General features: G+C 47.6%; 8 protein-coding genes across 8 annotated transcripts; 4 read left to right on the forward strand and 4 right to left on the reverse strand.

The window, feature by feature from the left end:
* Positions 1-71: 71 nt before the first annotated feature.
* MGYG_01461 (CHY zinc finger domain-containing protein) lies at positions 72-3711 on the forward strand (the record flags this gene model as incomplete). Its single annotated transcript, XM_003177335.1, has 10 exons — positions 72-81; positions 202-1743; positions 1873-1960; positions 2104-2216; positions 2345-2406; positions 2979-3067; positions 3170-3205; positions 3286-3339; positions 3431-3567; positions 3653-3711. The coding sequence occupies 10 exons, from the start codon at positions 72-74 to the stop codon at positions 3709-3711; spliced, it is 2190 nt and encodes a 729-aa protein (XP_003177383.1).
* A 502-nt stretch (positions 3712-4213) lies between these two features.
* MGYG_01462 (hypothetical protein) lies at positions 4214-5794 on the reverse strand (the record flags this gene model as incomplete). The annotated part of the gene is made up of 3 exons (XM_003177336.1): positions 4214-4828; positions 4924-5298; positions 5441-5794. The coding sequence occupies 3 exons, from the start codon at positions 5792-5794 to the stop codon at positions 4214-4216; spliced, it is 1344 nt and encodes a 447-aa protein (XP_003177384.1).
* Positions 5795-6099: 305 nt separating this feature from the next.
* MGYG_01463 (hypothetical protein) lies at positions 6100-7525 on the forward strand (the record flags this gene model as incomplete). Its single annotated transcript, XM_003177337.1, has 3 exons — positions 6100-6610; positions 6675-6758; positions 6816-7525. 3 exons carry the CDS (start codon positions 6100-6102, stop codon positions 7523-7525), a joined length of 1305 nt encoding a protein of 434 aa, XP_003177385.1.
* A 370-nt stretch (positions 7526-7895) lies between these two features.
* On the forward strand, positions 7896-9672 carry MGYG_08933 (hypothetical protein; the record flags this gene model as incomplete). Its single annotated transcript, XM_003177338.1, has 3 exons — positions 7896-9349; positions 9416-9582; positions 9638-9672. 3 exons carry the CDS (start codon positions 7896-7898, stop codon positions 9670-9672), a joined length of 1656 nt encoding a protein of 551 aa, XP_003177386.1.
* A 306-nt stretch (positions 9673-9978) lies between these two features.
* Positions 9979-11584, forward strand: MGYG_08934 (hypothetical protein; the record flags this gene model as incomplete). Its single annotated transcript, XM_003177339.1, has 2 exons — positions 9979-10700; positions 10759-11584. The coding sequence occupies 2 exons, from the start codon at positions 9979-9981 to the stop codon at positions 11582-11584; spliced, it is 1548 nt and encodes a 515-aa protein (XP_003177387.1).
* A 538-nt stretch (positions 11585-12122) lies between these two features.
* On the reverse strand, positions 12123-13183 carry MGYG_01465 (mitochondrial 2-oxoglutarate/malate carrier protein; the record flags this gene model as incomplete). The annotated part of the gene is made up of 2 exons (XM_003177340.1): positions 12123-12168; positions 12228-13183. 2 exons carry the CDS (start codon positions 13181-13183, stop codon positions 12123-12125), a joined length of 1002 nt encoding a protein of 333 aa, XP_003177388.1.
* Positions 13184-14886: 1703 nt separating this feature from the next.
* Positions 14887-16501, reverse strand: MGYG_01466 (hypothetical protein; the record flags this gene model as incomplete). The annotated part of the gene is made up of 4 exons (XM_003177341.1): positions 14887-15678; positions 15737-16015; positions 16067-16195; positions 16265-16501. The coding sequence occupies 4 exons, from the start codon at positions 16499-16501 to the stop codon at positions 14887-14889; spliced, it is 1437 nt and encodes a 478-aa protein (XP_003177389.1).
* A 4965-nt stretch (positions 16502-21466) lies between these two features.
* On the reverse strand, positions 21467-22302 carry MGYG_08935 (hypothetical protein; the record flags this gene model as incomplete). Its single annotated transcript, XM_003177342.1, has 2 exons — positions 21467-21891; positions 22092-22302. The coding sequence occupies 2 exons, from the start codon at positions 22300-22302 to the stop codon at positions 21467-21469; spliced, it is 636 nt and encodes a 211-aa protein (XP_003177390.1).
* Positions 22303-23151: the final 849 nt, after the last annotated feature.

The raw sequence follows: 23151 nt of genomic DNA on the forward strand, positions 1-23151 counted from the left end.
CAGCTGTATCACAACATTTTGTTGCGCATTTGTGGGGCTTTTATACCCGAGATAAAATTTTTACCAGAAACATGTTTATTTGTATAATCAGTTGCCTGCTTCTAGCCTGATTTGGGCTACTTTCCCACTCTTGCAATTTCTCAACCAGCTTCTTGCTATACCTGCTACTAATTACCTTTAAGTAACTGACTATCATCCAAGCTCCCTCTGACGAAACTCATGGCGCCGTCAGCTTTAATCTGCGGCCCGGAACTTTTCAGCAGCAATCGGAAATACCCGATCAGCGGAAAAATGGCCCCTGTGAAACGGGTTTTATCCCAAGTGAGAGCAGTCCGCCAACAGCCGAAGAAGAAACGAGGTTCACAAGGCAGTTATTTGGACTACCTCTAAACAACGAACGACCAACAGCCACTCTTGAAAGCTCTCATTTCGTTCAGAAACCTGTATCATGTGCGGAAAAAGAGAACCCGAGGGAGTTTCAAATTAATCAAATCCGCCGTAGGTTCAACCCGGAAGAGCGCCATGACGCCCATGGCACTCATCTGACGTTCAATATGAAACCATCGGACCCGGGCTTTTCTCACGATCTTACCGGCCTAGACTTCATTTTAAGCGTTCCTACTACCTATCCAGCCTATGGTGAGCCTTCTCTTGAAGTAAGAAGCGGAGATCTAGACGCGAGTAAGAGAAAGCTTGTGGAACGAAAGTTTAGGCAAGTGTGGAAAGACGTCAAGTCTGGTAGCCTATTGTCTTGCATGAATATCCTTGACAGGCATCTTGCAAATCTTCTTTCTGCTGCTCCCTCTCTAGAGACATATGATCCCTTAACTTGGGAAAGGGAAAGATTGCCGCCCTCTACTGTGAGTTCCGACTACTGGACGGGCAAGAGTAGCAAGAAAGGAAAGATGGCGACTAGAGTATTAGAAATAGGAGATCCACAAAGAAGGCTGAAAGAAGTTGGACAGTTAAAATCCCGTCTGGGTAAGCACCCTTTGTTCCGAGAGCACTCAGACGGGGTCAGTTTTACGATTGCCATCAAACCGTTTCAACCGACGCAGCTACCAAATGCCCTCCGCAATGTACAAAGCATAACCCTGACCGTGCCGTTTAATTATCCCGGAGAACCATGCCGAATCAGGATCCCTGAAATCACTGACCTTTCTGCCCGACTGACGGAACAAGCATTTTATCAGCATTCCTTGGATAACCCTGGGATCAGTTTAACTGCTCATATCAACTATCTCGCGGCAACGATGCACAAAATGGCATATCAAAAACCCATTAAGGCAGAGATAGATCTTCATATCGACTTAAGTGCAATATCCCTGGAAGGAAAACCTCATGACAAGTATTCGCCACCATCACCGCCTGTAGAAGCATCCCGATTAACTGACGTTAACGCGGAGGCCCACAGCCTGGAAGACAGATCACATATTCATGTTATCCCTAGGCCCCCTGAGTGGGATGTCCCCGATGAAAATGATGGTGAGGAAGCTGATGATGAGCCAGCCGCGGAACATCCTATACATGGTGGGGGTGGCCGTAAGGTCTTAATATCATGCCCGGCACTTGAACTTCAAGGTGTTGAGTTGCTTGAGTTGAAGAATTTATCCTTGACTCTTCGATGTGCCCGATGCAAACAGTTACAAGACATGAAAAATATAAAAATCGGGGAGGATGGCTACAGTAACCCTCATAACAGGGTCGAAAGTTGTCAGAAATGTTCAAATCGACTCAGTGCAGGTAAGCAAAGCAAAATGAGCTGTGATTTGGGGACTAGAAGTGGCGTATAGTTCAGCACTGCTCTATCAGTCTTAATTTTTTCCTCCATATTTCTCTCTTACTAACCACAATGCTACCCATATTTTCTAGGCTTCTTCCGTGAACTCATGCACAATGGATCTAACCGGGCAGGCACTTTAACCCTTGAAGGATGCACTCCCGCAGACCTACTTCCAAGGTAAGAAAAGCAATATCCTCCCTTAAGAAAAGTAGGAAAGAGGTGAAGGCTACGGCCCGATTAACTCCCTCCCTCATGCCGTCATACAAACCATCATAGGTTTGTGGGACTTGGATGGAGCCTTGGTTAATTCATACGTTTAGCAACTTCACCCCGACATGTTCGAAATGTTCCACCACATATCCAGCACCAGGCGTCACAGCCTTCCAAGGAGATGCCTCCCTGACGTTTTGCCGCGTCTGTCACCAGAAGATGAGTATGTGCTGTCTTACGATGGAATGCACTTAGTGTCCAATCTAGTCCCTGCCCGCCTTGGGCGGGATTTCCTATTGATCAGAAATATTGGTCTGTTGACAACTTACGAATTGGGGTCTTGAATGATAGGCTTTAAACTTCCTGATATTAAATTTTTACTCGTCGGTGACGTCCAAGGTAAGTCAGATGGTGTTGGCTATGATCTCTATTTCCTGTCTACAACGATGCATACCCTATTGTCTGTCTTGATTTTAGCCCCTGATTGTACCTCATTTCATGATTATAGGCTGCTCCGGCCGCCATCATCCCAAGTATCTGGGAGGCAATTTTCTAGGATCTGGATAACCCCCACCTGCATGTCATTTTGTGGATCTTCTATTAAGGTCTGACCGAAAAGATTTACTCTCACCAAGGTTGCATTTTTGGATTTCTCCATTTTTATTTGCCTGGTTTACTATGGAATTTTCTTCAATGTTACGATTTGCTATTTTGTTTGAAATCTTCCCTTTGACCACAAGTGTTAATCTCAGGATTCTAACATCCATTAACACTAGATATTTTACGCCCGGGCCGGCAGCACAAAAAGGTTCGTGACAGGCTGGCAAGTCATATCTCATCCTTATCTTTCGGGATACACGGCTTGAGAGTCGGCTCTTTTATTGTTTTATTTCTTTTTATCTTACCTGAAAAAGATAAAAATGAACACCCTGAACTACTGACATATGTATGCTGACTTTCTATTGTTCTTTTGTGTTTCCTTAAGCGGAATGAGCTTTTGGGGATTAGTGCAGGAAATGAGCTACCCCGTCGAGGAGCCTGTACTCATTACAGCAAGAGTTATAGATGGTTTAGGTGAGTTTCTGACTATTTCCTCTTATGGCGAAGAGGTATACTTTTCAGTTTTTATTTCTACGCAGTATTGGATGTAGCATTGTGTCTGATACTATGGTCTAGGTTCGGCTGTTGTTCGAGAGTATTTCCGTGTGATAGGTAATTGGCTTCTACACCTTTATAAGGGCTATGCTTTTATCTCCACTTATCTCTATTAACTTCTTCGGGTTCCTTTTAAGATGCCACGATGCTTCATCTGACCATCCAAATGAGCATGCGAATCGAATGATCTGGTATGTATTTCTATTTATGGCATTGTCGTGAAATCAGGGCTCTATACTTACTACGAATCTCCGCTAACTATCCATGCGCTCATAATTATAGTGGATTCTGTTCCCGCGAACAGACGTATCGACCAGAAAATTGTGGATTATGTCGGTCTTTACTTGTTGATAAAGCTTCCACTGGCTTTTGGGAGGGAGGCAAAGGCACTAGAAATAAGCAATTGATGAATAGGAAAGGTATGCGGCTATATAAAAGGAAGCTCGATCTATTATGATAAGAATGATCCTACAGAGCACTAATCATATATGTGATTATATTTAGACCCAAGAAAATACAAGCGACCGGAATCTGCTGCACCAGGTCCATCACGTACCAGATAATTCCTGTCCCGATATTAAATCACAACGTGTGGTACCAAAGTCAATAGCGGTCCGGGTCGGCTGTTGAAATGGGATATTGGTCTCTTGTAATCCTAGCATCTGCTTTGGTTGGAGATAGGATATCCTATTATACGAAGTACTGTGCTCTGTGGTTTTCTCCGCATATATTATCTAAGCCAGTTTGGGGTATTTGTAATACTATCTAGCTACAAGTATCAACTGGTTAAATCATTAATCCAACTATTCTGCAGAATTATTTGGAACTCGATATATAATAAAACTGCTATACAGACGAAATATTTGAAAAGAATTTGATTAACTCTTTGAAGCAACTTAGTTGATATGTGGACTCGTCCATTTATCATATGTATGAATATAACCAGACTACCCCCGGAGCAATTTGACGCTTAACAAATATAGAGTAAATGGTACTCTACTATAATACTTAAAGGACCATAAGCAACTTAAAAATATATGGTTCTGGTATTAAATAAATTGCTTTTTAGGTGTTTAGAGCTTCTTTCATCAGCTTGATATCCGACCAGTCAGCCTTCTGAATACGTAGTATTCTGAGCCTCTTCTGTTCTCCCAGCAGACGGAGGTTCGGAAGTTGTTGTAAAGTAGTCTCGATTCCCGACGTTATATTGGCCCCCTGGGAGAGAACGCCCACAACTCTACAGATTTTGGGATACCCACCTGGTCCGTGGCCTGAGAATTGTGGGGTGTTAAACTTTGTTCCATAGCAGTGGACACGTTTAGTGCTGTATCCACTCAAAAAATACCTGCCGACTTGGTTCAGGTAGCTGTTATGTTGCCATCCACACCATTCTCCTACTAGGTATGGAGGATGTGCGGGGAAAAAGATATCTGAGAAGATAAAAACTTGGAGAGGTCCACTGCGGTAAGACTCAGTCACAAGTGCATAGAGCTCTACCAAGGTAGTTCCGGGCAGGTTTTTTTCATTTCCGGCAGTGAGGGTATTATGAGAGGTCAGCGCTTCGCCGATGCGGAAGCACGTCCGAAGGAGAATTTGGTCTGAGCTCAAGCCTTGAACTGCTGATGGATCTGCCGCACGAGACGGAAACATGTGTCGAACGAATGGATCCAGGTAAGTAAGCTATGTATAATCAGTAATAAAGTCTAAATGTTTCTACGGTCTGGATCAAGATGATTCGATCATCAATAAAGTCAAATTATGCTGCTCTTACTTACCGATGGTGTATTAGTGCAATGATACTCATATTCATTTGTGTCAGAACCACTGTAGGTGTTAACCTTACCCATTTTGTCACTCGAAGAGTATTCGATACTCTGAGAAGTTAGGTTCATTGTGGAAACACCGTGTGTATGAGAACTTTTATTTCCATGGAGCGGACTAAAACCTGGAGCCCTGGCATAACCGTTGACCGTGGTACCGTCAGTAGTATCACAACCCGGTTCATTGTCGATGTAAACTGGGTGATTATCAGGTAATGCCGTTTGCATAATTTCTACTTCTCCGACCATATTATTTCCGACTACAACGGATTTAGGGCGCTTTGAACTTTGATGGCTTGGGGATGGGTAATAATCATCATCCATAAGGTTCTAAAAGTTATGGGTTAACTGAGGTGGCATTTTATATTGGTATATAAAGAAGAACGGGAAGAACTGGAGTGATATTTTAAATCCGAATAGAGCTAGAACAAACAAAAGAAGAAAATATAAAAGAAGATTATGGTTGTCTCACAATAAATTCATCTTTTGTATGAATATCTGAAGATTCAAACCCGCTCGTCTCTTCATAATATTGGTAAGATAAAAGGGTTTTGGATGATGTAGGTTTCTGAGGCGATAGATATGCCTCCGTAGGGGTGGAATCTACATTTGTATTGCTTGACAAGGCGGCACAGGCGGCTTCCTCACGGAGGGAATAGTCGCATGATGCATCATACTTAATTAAATCATCCGTTTTAGAACATGGAGACTCTACACTTTCGGTAGACGTCAGCCTATCGGAACTCCAATGCTCTGCAGTTCTAGTTGGATAGGTATCTGGGTATTGGTCGGAGGAATCCTCATAGATAATAAGCTCGTCCTCCATATCTGATCTTCTCAGAGCATAGAGATTAGTGGTATGAAGTTATGTAATCTGCTGCTAGCGTATTAAGGTATATCAATGGCTATTGTAAGCTGCTTTCTATTGCTTGGAGATGAATGATGGACAATTTGGTGTGGAGGGAAAAGAGAACGAGGTTTGAGGTTCAATTAAACTGATTACATAACCATATAAAGGTTGAACCTTATTACATAATACTGAGTTGCTTCGGTGATAGCTGTGTTGAACAGCAGAAGGAAACACGCGGAGCAGACCTCATTCGATATCAGGGAAACAGAACGAATACGAAAATGTCATATGCCGTGACTTCGAAGAAACGAAAGTTTCACCGTGTTCTCGACTCTATCTCCCTTGGAGCCTCCCAAAAATCAACCTCACCACAAGCATCTCCAGCGGGCAATAAGCTAATGTTGGGGGAAACGACGCAAATAAACCCTTCTATAAAGCGGGTTCGCTTGTCAGGAGGTAATGATTCTGAAGACTCACCCGTTATTCCCTCAGGAAAGGCAATTTCCCGACACTCTACCCCTTCAACGACATCCTTACGGCCCAGCTTTGTACCTTGGGACCGCGAACGGTTTTTGGAACGGCTGGAAACATTTCGCAACGTTGAGCGGTGGAAACCCCAGCCAGACGCTATAAACGAAGTACAATGGGCAAAAAGAGGATGGTCGTGCGCCGATAAGAACCGAGTCGAGTGCATAGGCGGTTGTGGCCGGTCAGTTGTTGTTAAGTTGCCCGATGATATAGATGAGCTGGAGGAATACGACAGTGAAAAGGTAGCAGACCGGAGAGACGTCCGTATGTATTCCTCAATACAGTCGAAGGGACTCGGCATCAATTTTACTAACGGGAACCAACATAGGAGCTCAATTGGTCGTTAAATATCAGAATTTAATTGTCGAAGGGCACGCGGAAAAATGCCCTTGGAGGAAATCTGCCTGTGATGGTATGATACTGCGACATGAGAATACATTTTGTTAAGAACGTACTAACGCGTTTATAGATTCAATACAGCGTTTGCCATTAACTAACGCAGAGACGGCATTGCAGAATCTCCAATCACGATATGAAAACCTCTTATCCGCCCGAATTAAATTTCCACCGATGAATACTCTTATTCTGCCTGAGAAATTTGATATAGAATCTATGCTGGCATCCTTGCCACCCGGGATTCTTGATAAGAGCTCTGCAGAAACACATGAATCAGAAAATACTGCGCCGAGCGGGGAATTAACAGATGGCACGGAAAAGGAGCTACTGACTGCTAATAAAACGGCTTTTGCTCTTGCGTTTTTTGGATGGGATATCTCTGGTGAAGCAAGCGCTGGCCTGGCAGGTTGTAAGGCATGTTTCCGGCGACTAGGGTTATGGATGTATGTACCCAAGGAAGACGGAAGTCCTCCTCTCTACTCTGAGTTGAGTATAGTTGGTGAACATCTGGACTATTGCCCTTGGGTAAACCCTGAATCCCAGAGCGGTAAAAAGTCAGGGCAATGCGGGTGGGAAGCCCTTGGCCGTGTGGTGGAAAGCGAACATCGACGGCATACGTGGTCTAAAAATAAGCCGCTACAAGCTGAACAGGCTTCCTTAAGCCAAACAGAACATATCGCTGAGCAAGTAGATGAGGAAACCAGAAGGACCAAAGACAGGGAGTGGTGGGCGAAGCTTCGGCGCGTCCGCCAGATTCTTCAACCAAAGGGAACCAAAAGATGAGATCAGCCTGATTATTAAATTATAATACCCTAGCAGAGCTAGTTAATTTTCACTACAATATACATTAATTATACGCTAAGGTAAACCGCTTCCGGTTTATTTCGATATTTGACTCCTAAGTATTAGCCGCTGATAGACGCGTGAGTAGCTCACTAGTGCATATTGAACGCGGTTATTTTAAACTTCAAGTTTGCGATCAAGTTTGTGATTTATCTTCACTTCATCCATCCAACTTTGGTACTTCTCAAATAAGACTACAAGCTATTTACAATTAATTTACCCGAATTTAGTTTCGAATTGACATATTAGGAGAAGAATTTGTCTGTGGATAGGGCCATAATCAACCACATTACAGGCCAACAACACCAAGATGCAAGCTTCAGCAGAGGAAGCTAATGGAAGGCCCTATCCTCCGGTTACCTTAGAGCAGTCACAGGCCCAAGTTAAAGAAAAGGATAGATCGATCCCTTTGACAAACGAATCCCATGAAGGCATGGCAGAGGGTAGCGGGAATATCCCAAGCCCAAATGAGAAAAAGAGGAAACTCACAGAGAGTGAACTGCAGCAGGACAAGACGAAACAACAGGAGCCTCAACCACGCTCAAAACGACGAAGACAAGAGGAACGGTCACAAAAGAATAGAAAACGGGGAAAGACACCACCATCTGCCTACTCTCGCCGTGATGCCCCCGTATCTGAAACCAGGCGATCTCCGTCGCCAATTAGACGCACTCCTTCCCCCGATGCGCCGGTTCGACAGCGAAAAAGACCCGGTGGAGGTGCAAGGATAAACGCCGCTAATATGGAGGCTCTTAGGAGAAGGCAAGAGGAAAGGGACCGTCAGCAGCAAGCCGATGCGGAACAAGCGGCACATGCTCGTGGAGTTCATGATGTGGTACGACAACATTACAATGCTGTCCCTGAACGTGGGCGGGAATGGCGAAAGACAGAGAGCAAGATCAAAGGTCTTCGCAGCTTCAACAACTGGATCAAAAGTTCACTTATTCAGAAATTCTCCCCAAGCGAGGATTTCTTAGCCAGGCATAATGATAGGGACCTCGCTGGGTCGGCTTCTGTAGCCCCAGACGAAGAGAAACCGCTCTTGATTGTTGACCTTGGGTGTGGCAAGGGTGGTGACCTTGGTAAATGGCAACAGGCCCCTCAGCCTGTTGAGCTTTATGTTGGACTAGATCCGGCAGACGTCTCTCTTGATCAGGCCCGGGAACGGTACATGCAAATGAAGAACCAGCGAGGTCGGGGACGTCGAGGAAACCCCATATTTCACGCTCAATTTACCCCAAAAGATTGCTTCGGCGAGTCACTCGCGGACGTCCCTATAATCCAACGTGTTGGAATAGATGAATCCGTTGGTCCAGGGGGTTCAATGATGAGCTCCCGGTGGGGTGGAGGAGGGTTCGATGTTGTAGTATCGATGTTCACAATGCATTATGCTTTTGAAAACGAGGCTAAGACTAGGCAGATGCTGAAAAATGTGGCTGGATTACTCAAGAAGGGAGGTCGATTCATTGGAGTCGGTCCTAACTCTGACGTGATTAGCGCAAAAGTTGCGGAAGCTCATAAAAAACGCAAACAAAAGGAAGAGGACACGAAGAAGACAGCGGCTGAGGAGCCAGAAGATGGTGAGGTAGAGGATAATACGGATGTGGTTGAATGGGGGAATAGCATATACCGTGTGAAGTTTCCAGGAAAGACTCCAGAGGATGGAGTATTCCGTCCTGCATTTGGCTGGAAATATTTCTACTTTATGGAGGAGGCAGTCGAGGAGATCCCTGAATATGTTGTGCCATGGGAGGCATTCCGAGCGTAAGTCTTTGCTCTCCTTCACCAATCTCTGCCTCGAATTTCAACCTTGCTCATCCACTATTATAGATTGACTGAAGATTACAACTTGGAGCTTCAATATCGAAAACCATTTTTGGATATATGGCAAGAGGAGAAGGATGATCCTATTCTAGGGCCACTTAGTGAACGTATGGGCGTCCGATCTAGAAACGATGGCTCCATGCTTGTGAATGATGATGAATTAGAAGCAGCAAGTATGTTTTGTCGTATTCAATTTAGCCTTGGACCATTTGCTAACATCCACAACAGGTCTATATCATGCGTTTTGCTTCTACAAGGTGTAACCACTGGAGACAAAGTATTATGTATATTATCTTCCATTGATCTCAAACTCTCTTTTAAAGTATTATCTCGTTAATTTATATTACAGCTCTGTACAATGATATTTTATTTTTAGTACTGATGGATGGCATAGAAAGCAATATACTATATTGGGACTAGCGCCTTCGCGTCGCGCTCTTCGTTGGTTATCGGATTTTAGATCCTTATTACATCCACCATCAAACACAAACAGCGCTTTCTCTTATCTCTTCAAACAACTAAAATTGAAAGCCATCTTTTCCAATTCTGTCAGTTCCGAATCTACAACGATGCCTCGTGCTACCCAGCGAGCCAGCACGACGGAAGTCATGGGCGCACCGCTCGAGCTCCCTCCCTACGAACCCCAGATAGCGCCCCTCACAGCCAACGCAAAGCGCAAGGTTGATACTGTGATTAAATCCTTTCAAACGCGCCATTTAAAAATCCACTTGGCTCATGCTGCAGGGGCGCTGTCAGACTCTGTTGGGGACACTAACGACCGGCTCACAGAGGCAAAGGCTCGCCTGGAGAAAGTGAAGCGGCGCCGACGAGAGAGAGAGGAAAGGCGACAAAGAGACGCGGGAGATGAAAAGGATAAAGAAGATGGCGATGGAAATGACAGCAGTGCTGAGCGTGAGCGGGAAGCAGAAAAATTCGCAGTGAGGGAGGAAAAACTGGCGCAGTTTGAGCGGCTAGTTAAGAATACCACGAAGAGACTGGAAGGAGGCATGCGGAGCCTCGTTGACTCGGAAGTTCAGGCGGACAAAATACTGGATCTTTTATCGGAAATAACACAGGATTCTGCGGAAGTACCGAAAGAGCCTCAGCCTAGAGCACGACGGGCGAGGCGCAACCGGGATGAAGATGAAGATAGCGATGCGAATGATGACGATGAACTGGACGACGAAACAGAGCCGCCTGCCGAAGTCGAGGTAATATCAGCATCTCGCACGATTGCGGATGGGCTAGCAGATAAGAAAAGAGAATGGGAGGCACTCCCTCTTGCGCAGAGGTATTGACTCTCCCCACCCTTTTAAACAAGCCCTGTATACGTGTTAATATACTTCCAGATACGGGACTAATAAAAGCTACGAGCAATTCTATCGTGTTCTTCACGAGTCAAAGCATTCTGGTATCGAGGTTCCCCCGTTGCCTCACCCATCTACCTGGTTTCAGTCTTCGGAGACCTCACGAGAATCCGGCAGCCAGAGTAAAAAGCGTAAAAAGAAGCGTTCTCGGCTTGCTCACACCACTGATGGTACTATGGAGGAAGGCGGTGTTGATGACGAGGACCGGCAGGCTTCATCTTCGGGCGCTGAAGACAACGAAAGTGAAGAAGCCGAGGATGATGAGGGTGAGGATGCAGAAGGGTCAGAAGACGAAGAACCCACCCAGGAGGCTACGCAGGATGCTTCTTCAGATGATGAAGTAGCGATCAAATCTGAGAAGTTCTCCATAACTTGTCCGTTGACTCTACAGCCTTTCAAGGAGCCGGTCAGTAGCACCAAATGTCCACACAGTTTCGAACAATCTGCTATCGAGAGCATGTTCAGTCGGAGCCGTCAGAACACATTTGTTCCCTTACCCAACGACAGTTCCCGTGGGCGAAATATGCGATGCGTCAAATGCCCGGTCTGCAATATTCTGTTAACAATGCAGGATCTGAAGAGGGACCCCGTATTGCTAAGACGGGTGAAAAAAGCATCACGCGTGGCTGCAAGAGAGGCGGAAGAGAATGATGAAGAAGAAGGTGATGAAGATGAGGATGTTGATATGGATGATGACAGCGTTCTAGTGAAGAGGACCAGGGCAGCGAACAGCGGAAGACAAGTTGTAGTAAAGAGCGAGCGGACGAGGTCACCATCCCGTATCCCTGATACACAAATGGATGGATGAAAGGATTTAGGCATGTGGTACGGAGTATTAACTAGGTGGATACATAGATAAAAACGAAACTGGCTAATAGTTGAAACGACAATTATGATGATAGGTGATGATATACCCGGATCCGGGGTACTAAATTCCACGAAGAACGAACACAGACACGCCGTACAAATAAGAGATTCAGAGCAACGGGGAACAGAAATCCTTCTCCTTGGTAACTCTTAGATAATATCCATCTCAAGAGCACTTCCTAGCCTCGTGGTCAAAGGTAAGTATATAATTGGTCCTCGAAGCCAGACTAATGCATGTGTGTGCATATTTCCTTTTCCTCAATGGTTATCTGCTCTTCATTACTTCTCCTTCTCCCGGGGAACTGGGCTTCTCTCAAATTCATCCCTCATAGCAATGTTGTTGAAATCCGTATATAAACGCTAATTGTTGTTGGTGTTGGATCTTCCATGCATGAACCGGTGGAGAGCCTCATCTTACATAAGGCCCGAAGTGGATACTTGTCATTCAAGGGCGGTTCAAATTCTTTCAACGAACAACCTCAAGTAATCAGGTTGAGGTAGTCGACGACGATGAGCGTTATCATGCTGATTCCATGTCAGTAAAAAGTGTTACCTGAGTGTCAGAAGAAAGAGAAGAGACTTACGCATGTGGAGCAATGCGAACATAATATGTTCCAAAGCCGCGGTAGAACCTCAACCAGCCCTCTTCACGAACGACCTTCGCAGCGCAATCGAATACCCCCTTGTAAGGCAGGACACCAGTCTTTGGATCCTTGGTCTGCTTTTGAAGCCTGGTCTTGACAAAGTCAAAGGGAAGAGACATGAAGCTGGCAAAGAAGCCGGCAATGGCAGAGGCCGCGAAGGTCCTGTTCTGCGCTGAGAGATCGGTGTGAGTCTGCAGCTGTGACTTGGCCTCTGAAAAAAAGGTGAGCTGGCCAAAGTTGAGGGCCATGGCCCGAACAACTGTTGGGAAGGCACCTGCCCATAGTGCTGAAATGCCTTCGTTTCGTGAGATACGGAGCAATGCATCGACGACGGAGGTGTAGTTTGCACGTGAAGCAGCTGGTTTGAGTCCATCTGACTGCATACGGATGAGGGCCAGGTCGGCCGGGTTGCCTATCATGGCAGCCAGACCACCTGCAGAGAGACCTGCTGCAGCACGCTGAACGAAGGTTACCTTCTCTCCCTTAGTGGCAGCCCGGCCGTTCAGGATGCCCATGAAGGTGTCGAAGAACCCCAGCCGAGCAGTAGTATAGACAGCCTGGCGGAGTAGGCCGGCTGAGAGACCCGTGTATAGATCCAACACACGGCCCGAGGCAATGATCTCGCGGGCAACGCCTATGGCACTGGGCTTGGGCCCGGTCTTGACTCCCTCTCCAGCGAGTTGGAGACGGACCTTGATCATGTCGATGGGCTGGATGCAGACCGTGGCCGTCATCCCCGCTACACCGCCGTTGAAGAAAGGGAGAGCAGCCCGGACGAAGGGGGAGTTGCGGATGGAGGATGTGGAGGAAGACGAGGGCGAGGACATGGCTGCTTTCGTCTCAGTAGCTGCTTTGGCTGCTGCAGAGGTTGCTGGTCCTTTGAGAGGAGAGGCCATGGCTATAGCTGCGACGAATCTTCTGTAGAAAAACGAGGAAGATGTGATGTAAGTCTCTTATCTCAATATATATACACCCGGGTGTATATATAGCGGGCTGAAGTGGAGAGCGGTGTCGTTGGGGCAGGTATCTATGTATAGATAAGGTAGCTAGCTAAGCGATATCCCGATAACAACTGCAGCTCTGGTTAGTTGCCCATTGGCAGCACCGCACAACAGCACAACAGCCGGACACAAATAAACACTGCTATCTCCCGTCACTCGCTGGCCGAAAGATGAAGCTGAAGATGACTTGGAAGCTCTCGAAAATCAGCCAAACCGCGAGGTCTTTGGCCGCTTTTGGAGGAGAGCAAACAAGTCACATGACGGCACGTGTCAACCCCGCTCTAAGTAATTAGTACCTCTGACTAAGCATGCGCTTCGTATAAACGCCGGGTACCTGGTACTTCCGCTTTGGGGCACGTCATAGCCGGAGCTTGGTCTAACTAAACCAACAACACAACAGACGATCGATATCAACATAACATGGCTACAAGATATCAACAGCAGCCAGCAGCAGTCAACAGTTCTCTGCCATAGAGCTGGCCAACGCCAACTGAACCGACGAGGCTGCTCAACAGTCGAGCTGTTGTTGGTGAGCTAGCAGATAGCTCCTCGCCAGTTCGGATAATTCGGCCACAGAGGCACAACGTGCTACGGCAGATAACTTGGTCCAACAAGCCAGTCATCATCCTACGGAGTACGCCAGCTCCATCTACAGCTGAGCCCGTGTCTCCCTCACCGATATTCCGAAGCATAGCTGTCCCCGATACGGAGTACCTCTGTCCTTCTTTCCCGCGGCCACGGAAAACCCCTGGATCTCAAGCCATATTCTGGATCGCTGGCGGATGTCGAGCGAGCCAGGCAAGCGATGGGCGGCGGGTGATGGGATAAGTTACGTAAAAAAACAAAGCATGGTTCGGGCCCATTAAATGAGCTATCTCGGACGGAGTACTTGTTTCTCGACGGGAGCTGCCTGCCCGCCTGCCTGTTAGTATACATATGCATGTACAGCGGGAGAGGGATCTCCGTTCTTCACAGCCTGCCCAACGGTGCCCGTCTGGTGCATGGGAATGGCCGACGTATCGCGATTGGGAGAGCCCCTGGCTGAGCCCTGGTTCAATCCGTCATCCCTTCCGTTCTTTTTCAGGGACCAGGAGGGTACCGGCTCTCAACCTTACAGGAGTGTTATCAACACTCAGCAGCCTAATATTCTTCCATTCAAGGGCCTGGTAAGAGGTATGTGCGCTGTGCATGTCAAAGTCTCGGCAAGCTTCCGTGTCCAACTGTGATGGTCCTCCTAGCTTTGCATGGACGGAGTACTAGACAGAAGTTAACGTGCTACTTTCTGTGTTGCGGACTGGACCACAAACTGGCACACGGAGAACAATAGAGAATGGGTATTTATAACTAGTTAATTAAATGGAGAAGAAGCTGCTCAGAATCAATGGCCAGATAGCTAACTGGCCAGCTGGCTGCTTTGCACAGTGGGTCAGCGGGATGTTCAAGCTGTGTTTACCCTCTGCGTTTCTCCCTTCATAACTCCTCTTCACTTCACCCCCGACTGATGGTTTATTTTCCGCCATCATGCTCGTTGTCGGTTACCTGCGGTGGCTGACATAACTAGTTAGTTTGTTTATTCCTCCCTCAACAGTCGGCTTGGATCAGAATCCAAATGCAAGTCGCTTCCAGACTCCCTCCATGTCCTGGCAGAGCGTGATGAACGAGTCGTTTTGCAATTGCTGACATACCCACGACTCAATCAGATCGGATCGTTCGGTGGTCGGGCGCGAAGCGTAGTTCGACAGATCTTCACGGATAAATGGCAGGAGGTCCGTGCTCCTGGAGCAGCCGATGCCCATCTCACCCACAGCTGCGCCATCCGTGATGGTGATCGTGTCTTTTTGCACCCTGTCTTCGCCTCCGTCGGCCCCTCCCTTCTGCGGCGAAATGCTCGGAGATGGAAGGAGGGACCTTGGAATCTCACGGTCTGGTTCCCCTTCTTTCTCACCTTCTTTGCCCCTCACCGGTGTGTGGCTGGCGTCCTGTACGCTCGGTCCCGTCGTTGATGTATGCGCTGTTCTGGCTATATTCTCTGCAGCTGCGGCGCAAGCATCATGCTGGCCATCCCTTCCCTGGCCAACTTTGCCTGTTTTCTTGGGGTTAGGTGCCCTTGATGGAGATCTTTGAGCAGGCCTCTTCTTTGCCTTTGCAAATGGCAGTTCTCGCTTTGGCGGCAGAAGCTGGCTGAGGGACTCTGAAGTGAGAAATGTCGGCGCTATTGATGGCCGAGGAGTTGGTTCGGTCTGTCCCTGTACTTGTGCTTGTGCTTGTGCTTGTGCTTGTGCTTGTGCTTCTGCTTGTGCGGGCGTCCGTGGCTGCTTTGGGAAATGGGACAGTGCAATGCCCGAGCTTGGGCGAGCCATAGGCAAGTTTGGAAGAGTCATCGACGATTCCTACCTTACACGGTTATTACTCCCTTAATTGGACTTGTCGGGAATAGACAGCACTTACCATAGATGACGGCCGTGTTTCTACAAATGTTGATGAGGCCGGTCGAGTGCTCAAACCATCCGTATAATAACACGAGGGTGTTATTATCGATTCTGGGGTTGGCGGGACATTACGAGGGGCCGTCCCTGCATACCCGGACCCTAGTGCTGGAGTCGTAAATGGTGAAGACTGTATTATTGATGCCGGTGGCTCGGTAACCGGACATTTTGCTTCTTTCAGTACGGCTACGGCTTGGTTGTAGTCTGCTACTGAAGCAAATTTCACTTGGAACCGACGTGTCTACCGCGGTTAGCCCTGTCAATTGGCATTGAAGATAGTCCATGTAAATACCTGATTAGCAGTGGATTGATACCGTATAGCTAGACATGGGACTTTCACAATGATAGCCACTGGCACCTTACCATCTCCCGCAGATGGCAAGGCTCCTCTCTGTGCGAGTAAACCCAGGTCAAGCTCTTCCTACACACATGCCATACCCAGCCATTAGCCATTTATCCGGCCACACCCACAGGCTTCTGACGGACATACCAGCACTTCCCGCCCTTTCATGATTTTCAGCAGCTTGCTCTCCCTTGTCCACTTCGAGGACTCGTCTCTCACACGTATGGAAGAGAAACTAGCCAACAGGTCAGAGCCACCAGATAGATGTGTCCATGCCAACGGAGCAGTGCGGTCCGTAGGAGTTGTTGTATACGAGAACTTGAGGATTGGTAAACTTAGCGTTCCGTTATGCGGTGCGGCGGAGGCAACGTTGGTGTAGGACATGCTGTCTACTCTATGGCTGTGGCAAGCAGAATATATCTATAGAAAATGAGCAATGATCTCTACTTTTCCTGTAGTATTTTTCTGATATATCATGGAAATCTTCTGTTATTAGATCCGCCTGTGGTGTTGTCGTTGTTGTTGCTGCTGCTTCATTTTGCAGAGAAGTTCTCTTCTCCCCGCGATTTATATCCCAAAGAGGAAAATAAGCGTCAACGTCAACTTCAACCTCACGGATTTCACAGAACGATATGAAGCGTCCCCAAGTAACTGATATGCCTTGTTACTCTGCATTTGAGCCGTATATATTCTATTTCCAACAGAGCTGGATATAGATTTGATATTCAGATGGAGATCTCCGAGTCTATGCTTGGTACTACTAGTAGTATAGTAGTGACAATATCAAACAGCGGACAGGATGATTTCACCTAGTGGAATAATATGCCACCTGTACATTCTATCTCCAAGAATCATCTTGGAGTCCTCTTCGCTGATGTATCGAGTCATATCCAGCTTCATGGCCAATTGACACCAGGAATTCAACCACTCAGTCATATTTCAAATAGCTACGAAGCTAAACCACAGACGGGTTACCTAGAGGAGGAAATCAATGGTCATTGACCATCATTACTCGCCACCGTACACATACAGCAGCATGCTGTCTGAAACAAACGCAAGCACGAGGACGAAGGGCAGCTTGGTTGGTTTCTATGTGTCATGACGACAGATAGCGAATTATCCAATGCAGGCAGATCTCTTGTGACTGACTCTTGATGAACTTCATCATCAAGAAATGCGGGAATACTGAATGAAGCCTAAGTCAGGGATCGGGTTGGATATTGGGCTCACAACCCTAAGCAAGGATGTCTGACTGTATTCCAAGGCCATGGATGAGGAATAATGCATTCCAGGGGCAAGATCCTTATGCATCGTCTGATCATGCATGAAAATCACCTGAGAAAGGCAGCCGGCGAACACCGAAATACTGGTTGATTTTCTTTGAAGAGCAAGGGGGGGTATAGAGATAAGCATGCTTGGGAGTTGGATCGAGGCTAGGGTATCTAGATTTCTGGTTGTTTGAACTTGTTCTATCTATGCTTCTGTCTTGCTATGGAGAGAGTAGGTTGGTCGTAAAACTTCTGGTACTTGATAGAAGTTCGCTTCTATGATAGATTTTTTTTCGATAGGTATGAAATATGAGGCATTTAAGATTCATCTTCGACTCATGAAAATTTATACCGGCTCAGGAACATGAAACATCTTTGCTGTGCCACGGTTCATGTACCACCAGCAGCTGTGGGTATAGCAAAGTCTGCGTTAGCTATCTAAAGTAATGGAGTACGTCACTTGGGTATGTTGAAGCAAGGCAGAATTCAGGCACGTAGTAGTAGTGCATCTCCATGCAAAAAGGGATTTCTGGGTGCTAACATTTATGAGCGGGAGACAAATAGAAAACACCTCATAGGCCAATGCATAGGCGTTGCAGTTGTGCATAGTATGATACAAGGCAATCTTTATCCTCCTGCTGCGGCTTCTTGCATTGCACTGCTTATGCATTCACATGGGAATTTCTCCGTCGTAGAATAATGCGAGAGCAAAGCGTGGCAGGGAGAGCATGCCCTTTCGAGACAAGTCACATTATTTTGTGATTTCCCGCCCCATAACTTCCCCGTAACCATCAGTGATCTTGGAGGGGCTGGGAGGAGAACAAGGGAATATCCACCATGTAAACAAAAAATAGCAGCACGCGGGAATCTAAAGTGGGCCCTAAATTATTGTAGTCTATCAGACTAGCCATATTCCGGCAATGAATACTCAATTGGAGGCGGGGCCAGAATTGTAGAGATAAATCACACCAGAGAAACAATTCTATGAATAGCTCTAAGTGGGCCAGGCGAATAGAGAGAGCAAGAAGTCTAACGCCTCTTGCGTGATAGGTGCTAAGGGACGGGGCAAAAGGACATCATATCCGGTATCTAGCCAAGGCTATGTTTCCTTGTAGAGAGCAATATCAGGATTGATGGCAGCATGGCGGTGACCATAGCTTAGGACTAGTTCTTCCGGATTAGGATGAGCCTCCGCAAGGCTTGTTCTAAACAAAGTGTGGCATATTGTAGTGGAGTGTCATATCCTGCGACAGTTGAAGCTAGCTGGTTAGGGGGGTTGGATCAGCCTTACCTGGAGTAGTCATGGGAGGAGAGGCCCACGAATACGATACCCGATTAAAAGTCAAGAAGAGGAAAGAAAGAAAGAAAGATAAAAAATAGATAGACATTCGGCACCGGTGTCTATTAGATGATGATGTAATTGATAAACCGAAGGTATCTGAAGGATGTGTGGGTAACCAACAAAACAAGTCCGGCTTTGATTGATAACTAGTTGTGAGGCTAGTTACCCGGCAGTATGGAGATGGGTATGTAGTTAGGTGTTTGCTATCCATCTAAGCTGCAGTGCTACGGGGCTGTTGGCTGCCCCGTGGAGAATATTATCTGCATATGTGGTGAAACGCGGTTGGTGTGCAGCTTAGGCGAGCGCATAGGTTAGTTACGCATACGGCATGCTTTCATACCTAGCTACTTTGCCGTATGGATACTATCCTCGGCGCTCCACAGCCGAGTCATACGGAAATGACAATGACAAATGGCTGGGAATGGCAAAATAGCTTTTTGAGAGAGAGAAGGAACCATTCCTATTCCGTAGCCGCATGGAATTGCTGATTGGGTCGCTTATTGCGGTCAGCGTCAGTTGTAGGATGGGCTTTGTTCCGCTTTTAGCAGTTATGAGGCTAGAAGGACGATGGAATGTTCGATGGCGGCTTGGCTGGACCAAGCATTTTCTTGTCGGTGTTTGAAACAGACAGACAGATTGACGGGCTGATATCAGCAAAGCACACTATTTTAGCCAAAATGAAGAAGTCGGGATATGTTGATTGTTCCTTTGGCCACGCCAAGGTGACTATCTGACCCGACGTTGAACAAGTTATGTAACTTTGGGCCCGAAGTGGGCAATATCTGGTCCAAAATCTGACAGGATGTGTTGATATCTTTCAAGAACGGATGCTAAGGTGAAAGGCAACCATCCATCTCACCCATGCCTCGTCAGCTGCTTTGATTGATCATCTTAAGAGGGGAAGGAGGGGGGACGACGGAAGAAAAAAAGTCTTGTGTCTATTCATCAGGGGCGCCACTGTGTGTTATGCTCTGGTGTCCGTACTTCCCCAGTGGTGGAAGGTACAGGACAACGAATTTCAGCATGAAAAAAAGGACGTGCGCCAGCAGGAGAGGTGCGCTGAGGTGTTTAAAGAGACGATGCGTATGTAGATCGCGGAGTTGATGTTAGTTTGAAATCTGGGGATCATACAGACAGTAGACCAGTCAGTTTAGGTAGTTCTAGTCATCCCGGCCATTGCTTGCATGCAGTGTGCAACATTCGGAAGCTTAGGGAAACGGCCAGCCTGTCTTCAGTCGGCAGCAGACGACGTCTTTGAAAAAAAAAGGAAAAAAAAAAAAGGAAAAAAAAAGAAAAGGAAAATATACTTGTCAGACTGAATGATGTCGGCAGAGAGTTAAGTATGTATGGAGTTTAGGACTGCAGGGATTCAAAGTTCAAAGTCTTCCTCTAGATGACTAGATGATGCCAAGGAGCATATTCCGAAGGGCCTGGCGATAATCTGCGCAAGGATCAGGACCAAAGACGAACACGCCGATCAGGAAAATACGAGCCGGGGAGAATTTCTTCAAAGCGGATAGATGGATGCAATTCCCCCTAGCAGATGCCGGTAACCAGACGGTTGGATAAAGAGAGAAAGAGACAAGAGACCGGCGTGTAAGTTGGGCAAAAGGGAACAGACGGTCACGAGCAATCGCAGCAGAAGAACTGCAGGCGTGAATTGAAAGACGCCTGGCAGTTGGCAAGGGGCCAGGGGGACAGGGGGGCCAGGGAAAAGGAAGCGGAGGAAACGGGGCTCAGGCAGGATGAAAGTTTCATGCCCTGTTTCCGGGCCTTCGATCTCTTGGAGAGAAGGGCTCGGTGCGAGAAGGAGACAGGCAGACAGGCATGCATGCTGATGGGTTCAAAGATGCAACTATATGCTAGCGCACATCACGTTTTATACGGCGCCCAGGAACGAACCATGACTGCAGGAAGACGATGGCCTGTCGGTTATTGTTGTGTATAGGCCGTAGTTACCATCACGAGTATGGAAGTAAATAGAACGTCCACCTTTTAGGTCCTTAGCGCTGTTCTTGAGGCTGAGCTGCCTTTTTGCCTGGAAGTAGTGAAAACAGCCAAAGCGGTTTGTTGACATGTGTTGGTTTCCCAGATAGTTACTATGTATAGTAGTTAGCACCTTTAGGTAGACGAAGAATTGGGACTCCTTCTCTTCGATGACGATGGATCAGATACCAAAGTCTCCTAAAGCGGCTATCGACTTGCATCTACTCCTCCTGATCTTGCTCCTCGTCCACCCCTTCTCCTCTTCTCCAGGACCCACGGCCAGACGATGCAAAAGCCTCCAACCTTTTTTTAATAGCTCAAGGTTCTCAAGGAAGGTTCGCAAAACGCCTCCACCTTTTTTGCTTCGAAAAGGGGGGCCCAGCAAGCCAGAACTAAAGTCAGCATATTAGCATGTCCATCGTACGTATGTATGTTAGCATCCCCCATCCCATCATCGGAACTAGGCGGGGGGAGGGGATGGGGGGTGGGTGATTAGCGGTGGACGGGAGGGGGGATGTACACATATACAATCTCTGCTTGCATGGATAGGGTGGCTTGGAAGGAAAAAAAATCCCCGATGACGTCCAAGCAGCCTCTTTTTCAGATCTCCCCTATCTCACTTTCTCACTTTCCTCCCTCTCCCTTCTGACGTAGAAGTATAACCTTCCAAACTCCATGATGTATAAGTTTCATGCTTGCTTTTTTGCTTTGAGCTGGCCGTCTCTTGTCTGTCTGTCCGTCTTGGATGTATAGCTACGGCCAAAAGCGGAAATCCCATGGAAGCCTTCTGGAATCCACAGTGCACAAAGGCCCATGCATCGGTCCAATGAGGACCGGACAGCGCTGGACAGGGATGGGACGCCGAGCAGGGGGAGGGCAGGACAGGACAGGGCATGGCATGGCATAGCAGGCGTCTCTGTCTCTCTGTCTCTGCTTTCCTTGCTTCTTCCGAGTCTTCTGCTGTTGCTTTCGAGATATCCTTTTGAGGGGAAGAATCCAATCAGCAGCGTTATGCATCCCTGAATCGCCAAGAGATCCAGATTTGCTGTTGATTTCGCCTTGAGGTGGAGGTTGCTTGCTGTTCTTCTCCTGCTTCTGCTGGCTGCTGTCTTCGTCGTCGTCGTCGTCGTCTCCCTCTGTTTTTGCTTCTTTTGCCCATTTTTCTTGCTGATACCGTCCTTGGTAAAGCGGACGGGATAGTCAGTTATAGTTAACTAAGTAATGGACGTCAGCAAGGGCGGCAGGGAGCGTGAGAACGCCCTGTCCCATGCTTGCGGGATGACCCAGGCTCGGTCCGTGAGACAGAACAGCCAGAGAGCAGAGACACAGACATAGCCAGAGCCAGAGCCAGAGTCCCAGCAGCAGTAGTACTCCATACTCCGTAGACTGATATCCCGTATCCATGAAAGAAGAAAAGAAGAAAAGAAGCAGCAGCAGACGACCACCACCATCATCATCGTCATCGCCATCCTGCCTGGCTTTTGATTTGGGCGAGACGGGTAGCAAGCAGCAGGCGAGCAGCAGCATCCGTAGCATCCAGACCGCATCAAGGGCCTCCCTCTGCCTCTTGTGTACCATCCCCATCCCATCCACCTGCACTCCCTCCCTCCCTCTGCCTCCGTACATGCTCTTAGGTTCTTCTTCCGCGTTGGAAAAAAAGAAGGCCCCATAACTCCCTGGAGCGAAACCCTAATAGCGTCCCAGGGATCGCGGTTGATTCTCTTGCTGCACGTAGAACAGGCGGAAAACTTAGCAGCGACGCTCGATTCTTTGTCCCCCTAACTAAGGCCGAGCAGCAAGTCCCGTCCCTGATAAGCTGTTTCGTGTCTCTCTCTGTCCGTCTCTCTGTGTCTTTCTGTCTTTCTGTCTCTGCTGTGCCCTGAGGTCGTCGGCTGTCGAGGTCGCTGGCTCTCGTTGCTTTTTCCGCAGGAGCCAAAGAGAAAGAAAGAAGAGAAGAAAATTCCCCATCAGCCGCCGAGTCAACCTGAAGGTCAACCTCTCCACGCACAGCAAAGAAAGCAGCAGCAGCAGCAGCAGCAGCAGCACCAAGCAAGCCAAAGCACCGCAGAAGCACAGCAGCGCGAGCAAGCTAACGTCTACCACTACATATACACCCGCCGGCCTCGCGATACAAAGAGCATTGCCCAAGGATATATAGCCCGCCTGTCTCCCTTCCCTCTCCTCCGCTTTGCCCCCAGTCGAGTTCGATGTGTCTGTCTACCTCGCCGGCCGCCTCTTGTCTTCTGTACCGTCGGTCAGAGTCCCGGCCTCCTCTATAGCCAGCCGTCTCCCTCTGCCTCGCCGTCTTGTCTCTCTCGAGTGTCTCTCTTGAGTGTCTTAAGTATCCTGCCGTCGTCCTGTCCTGCCGTGTAAGAGATACTATGGGCCTCTACTGCCGGATATCGTGATCACCGTCGTCCATCGCCCGTCGTCCGTCA

This window comes from Nannizzia gypsea, genomic scaffold, assembly GCF_000150975.2.
Source record: "Nannizzia gypsea CBS 118893 supercont1.1 genomic scaffold, whole genome shotgun sequence".
In the NCBI taxonomy this organism is placed as follows: domain Eukaryota; kingdom Fungi; phylum Ascomycota; class Eurotiomycetes; order Onygenales; family Arthrodermataceae; genus Nannizzia; species Nannizzia gypsea.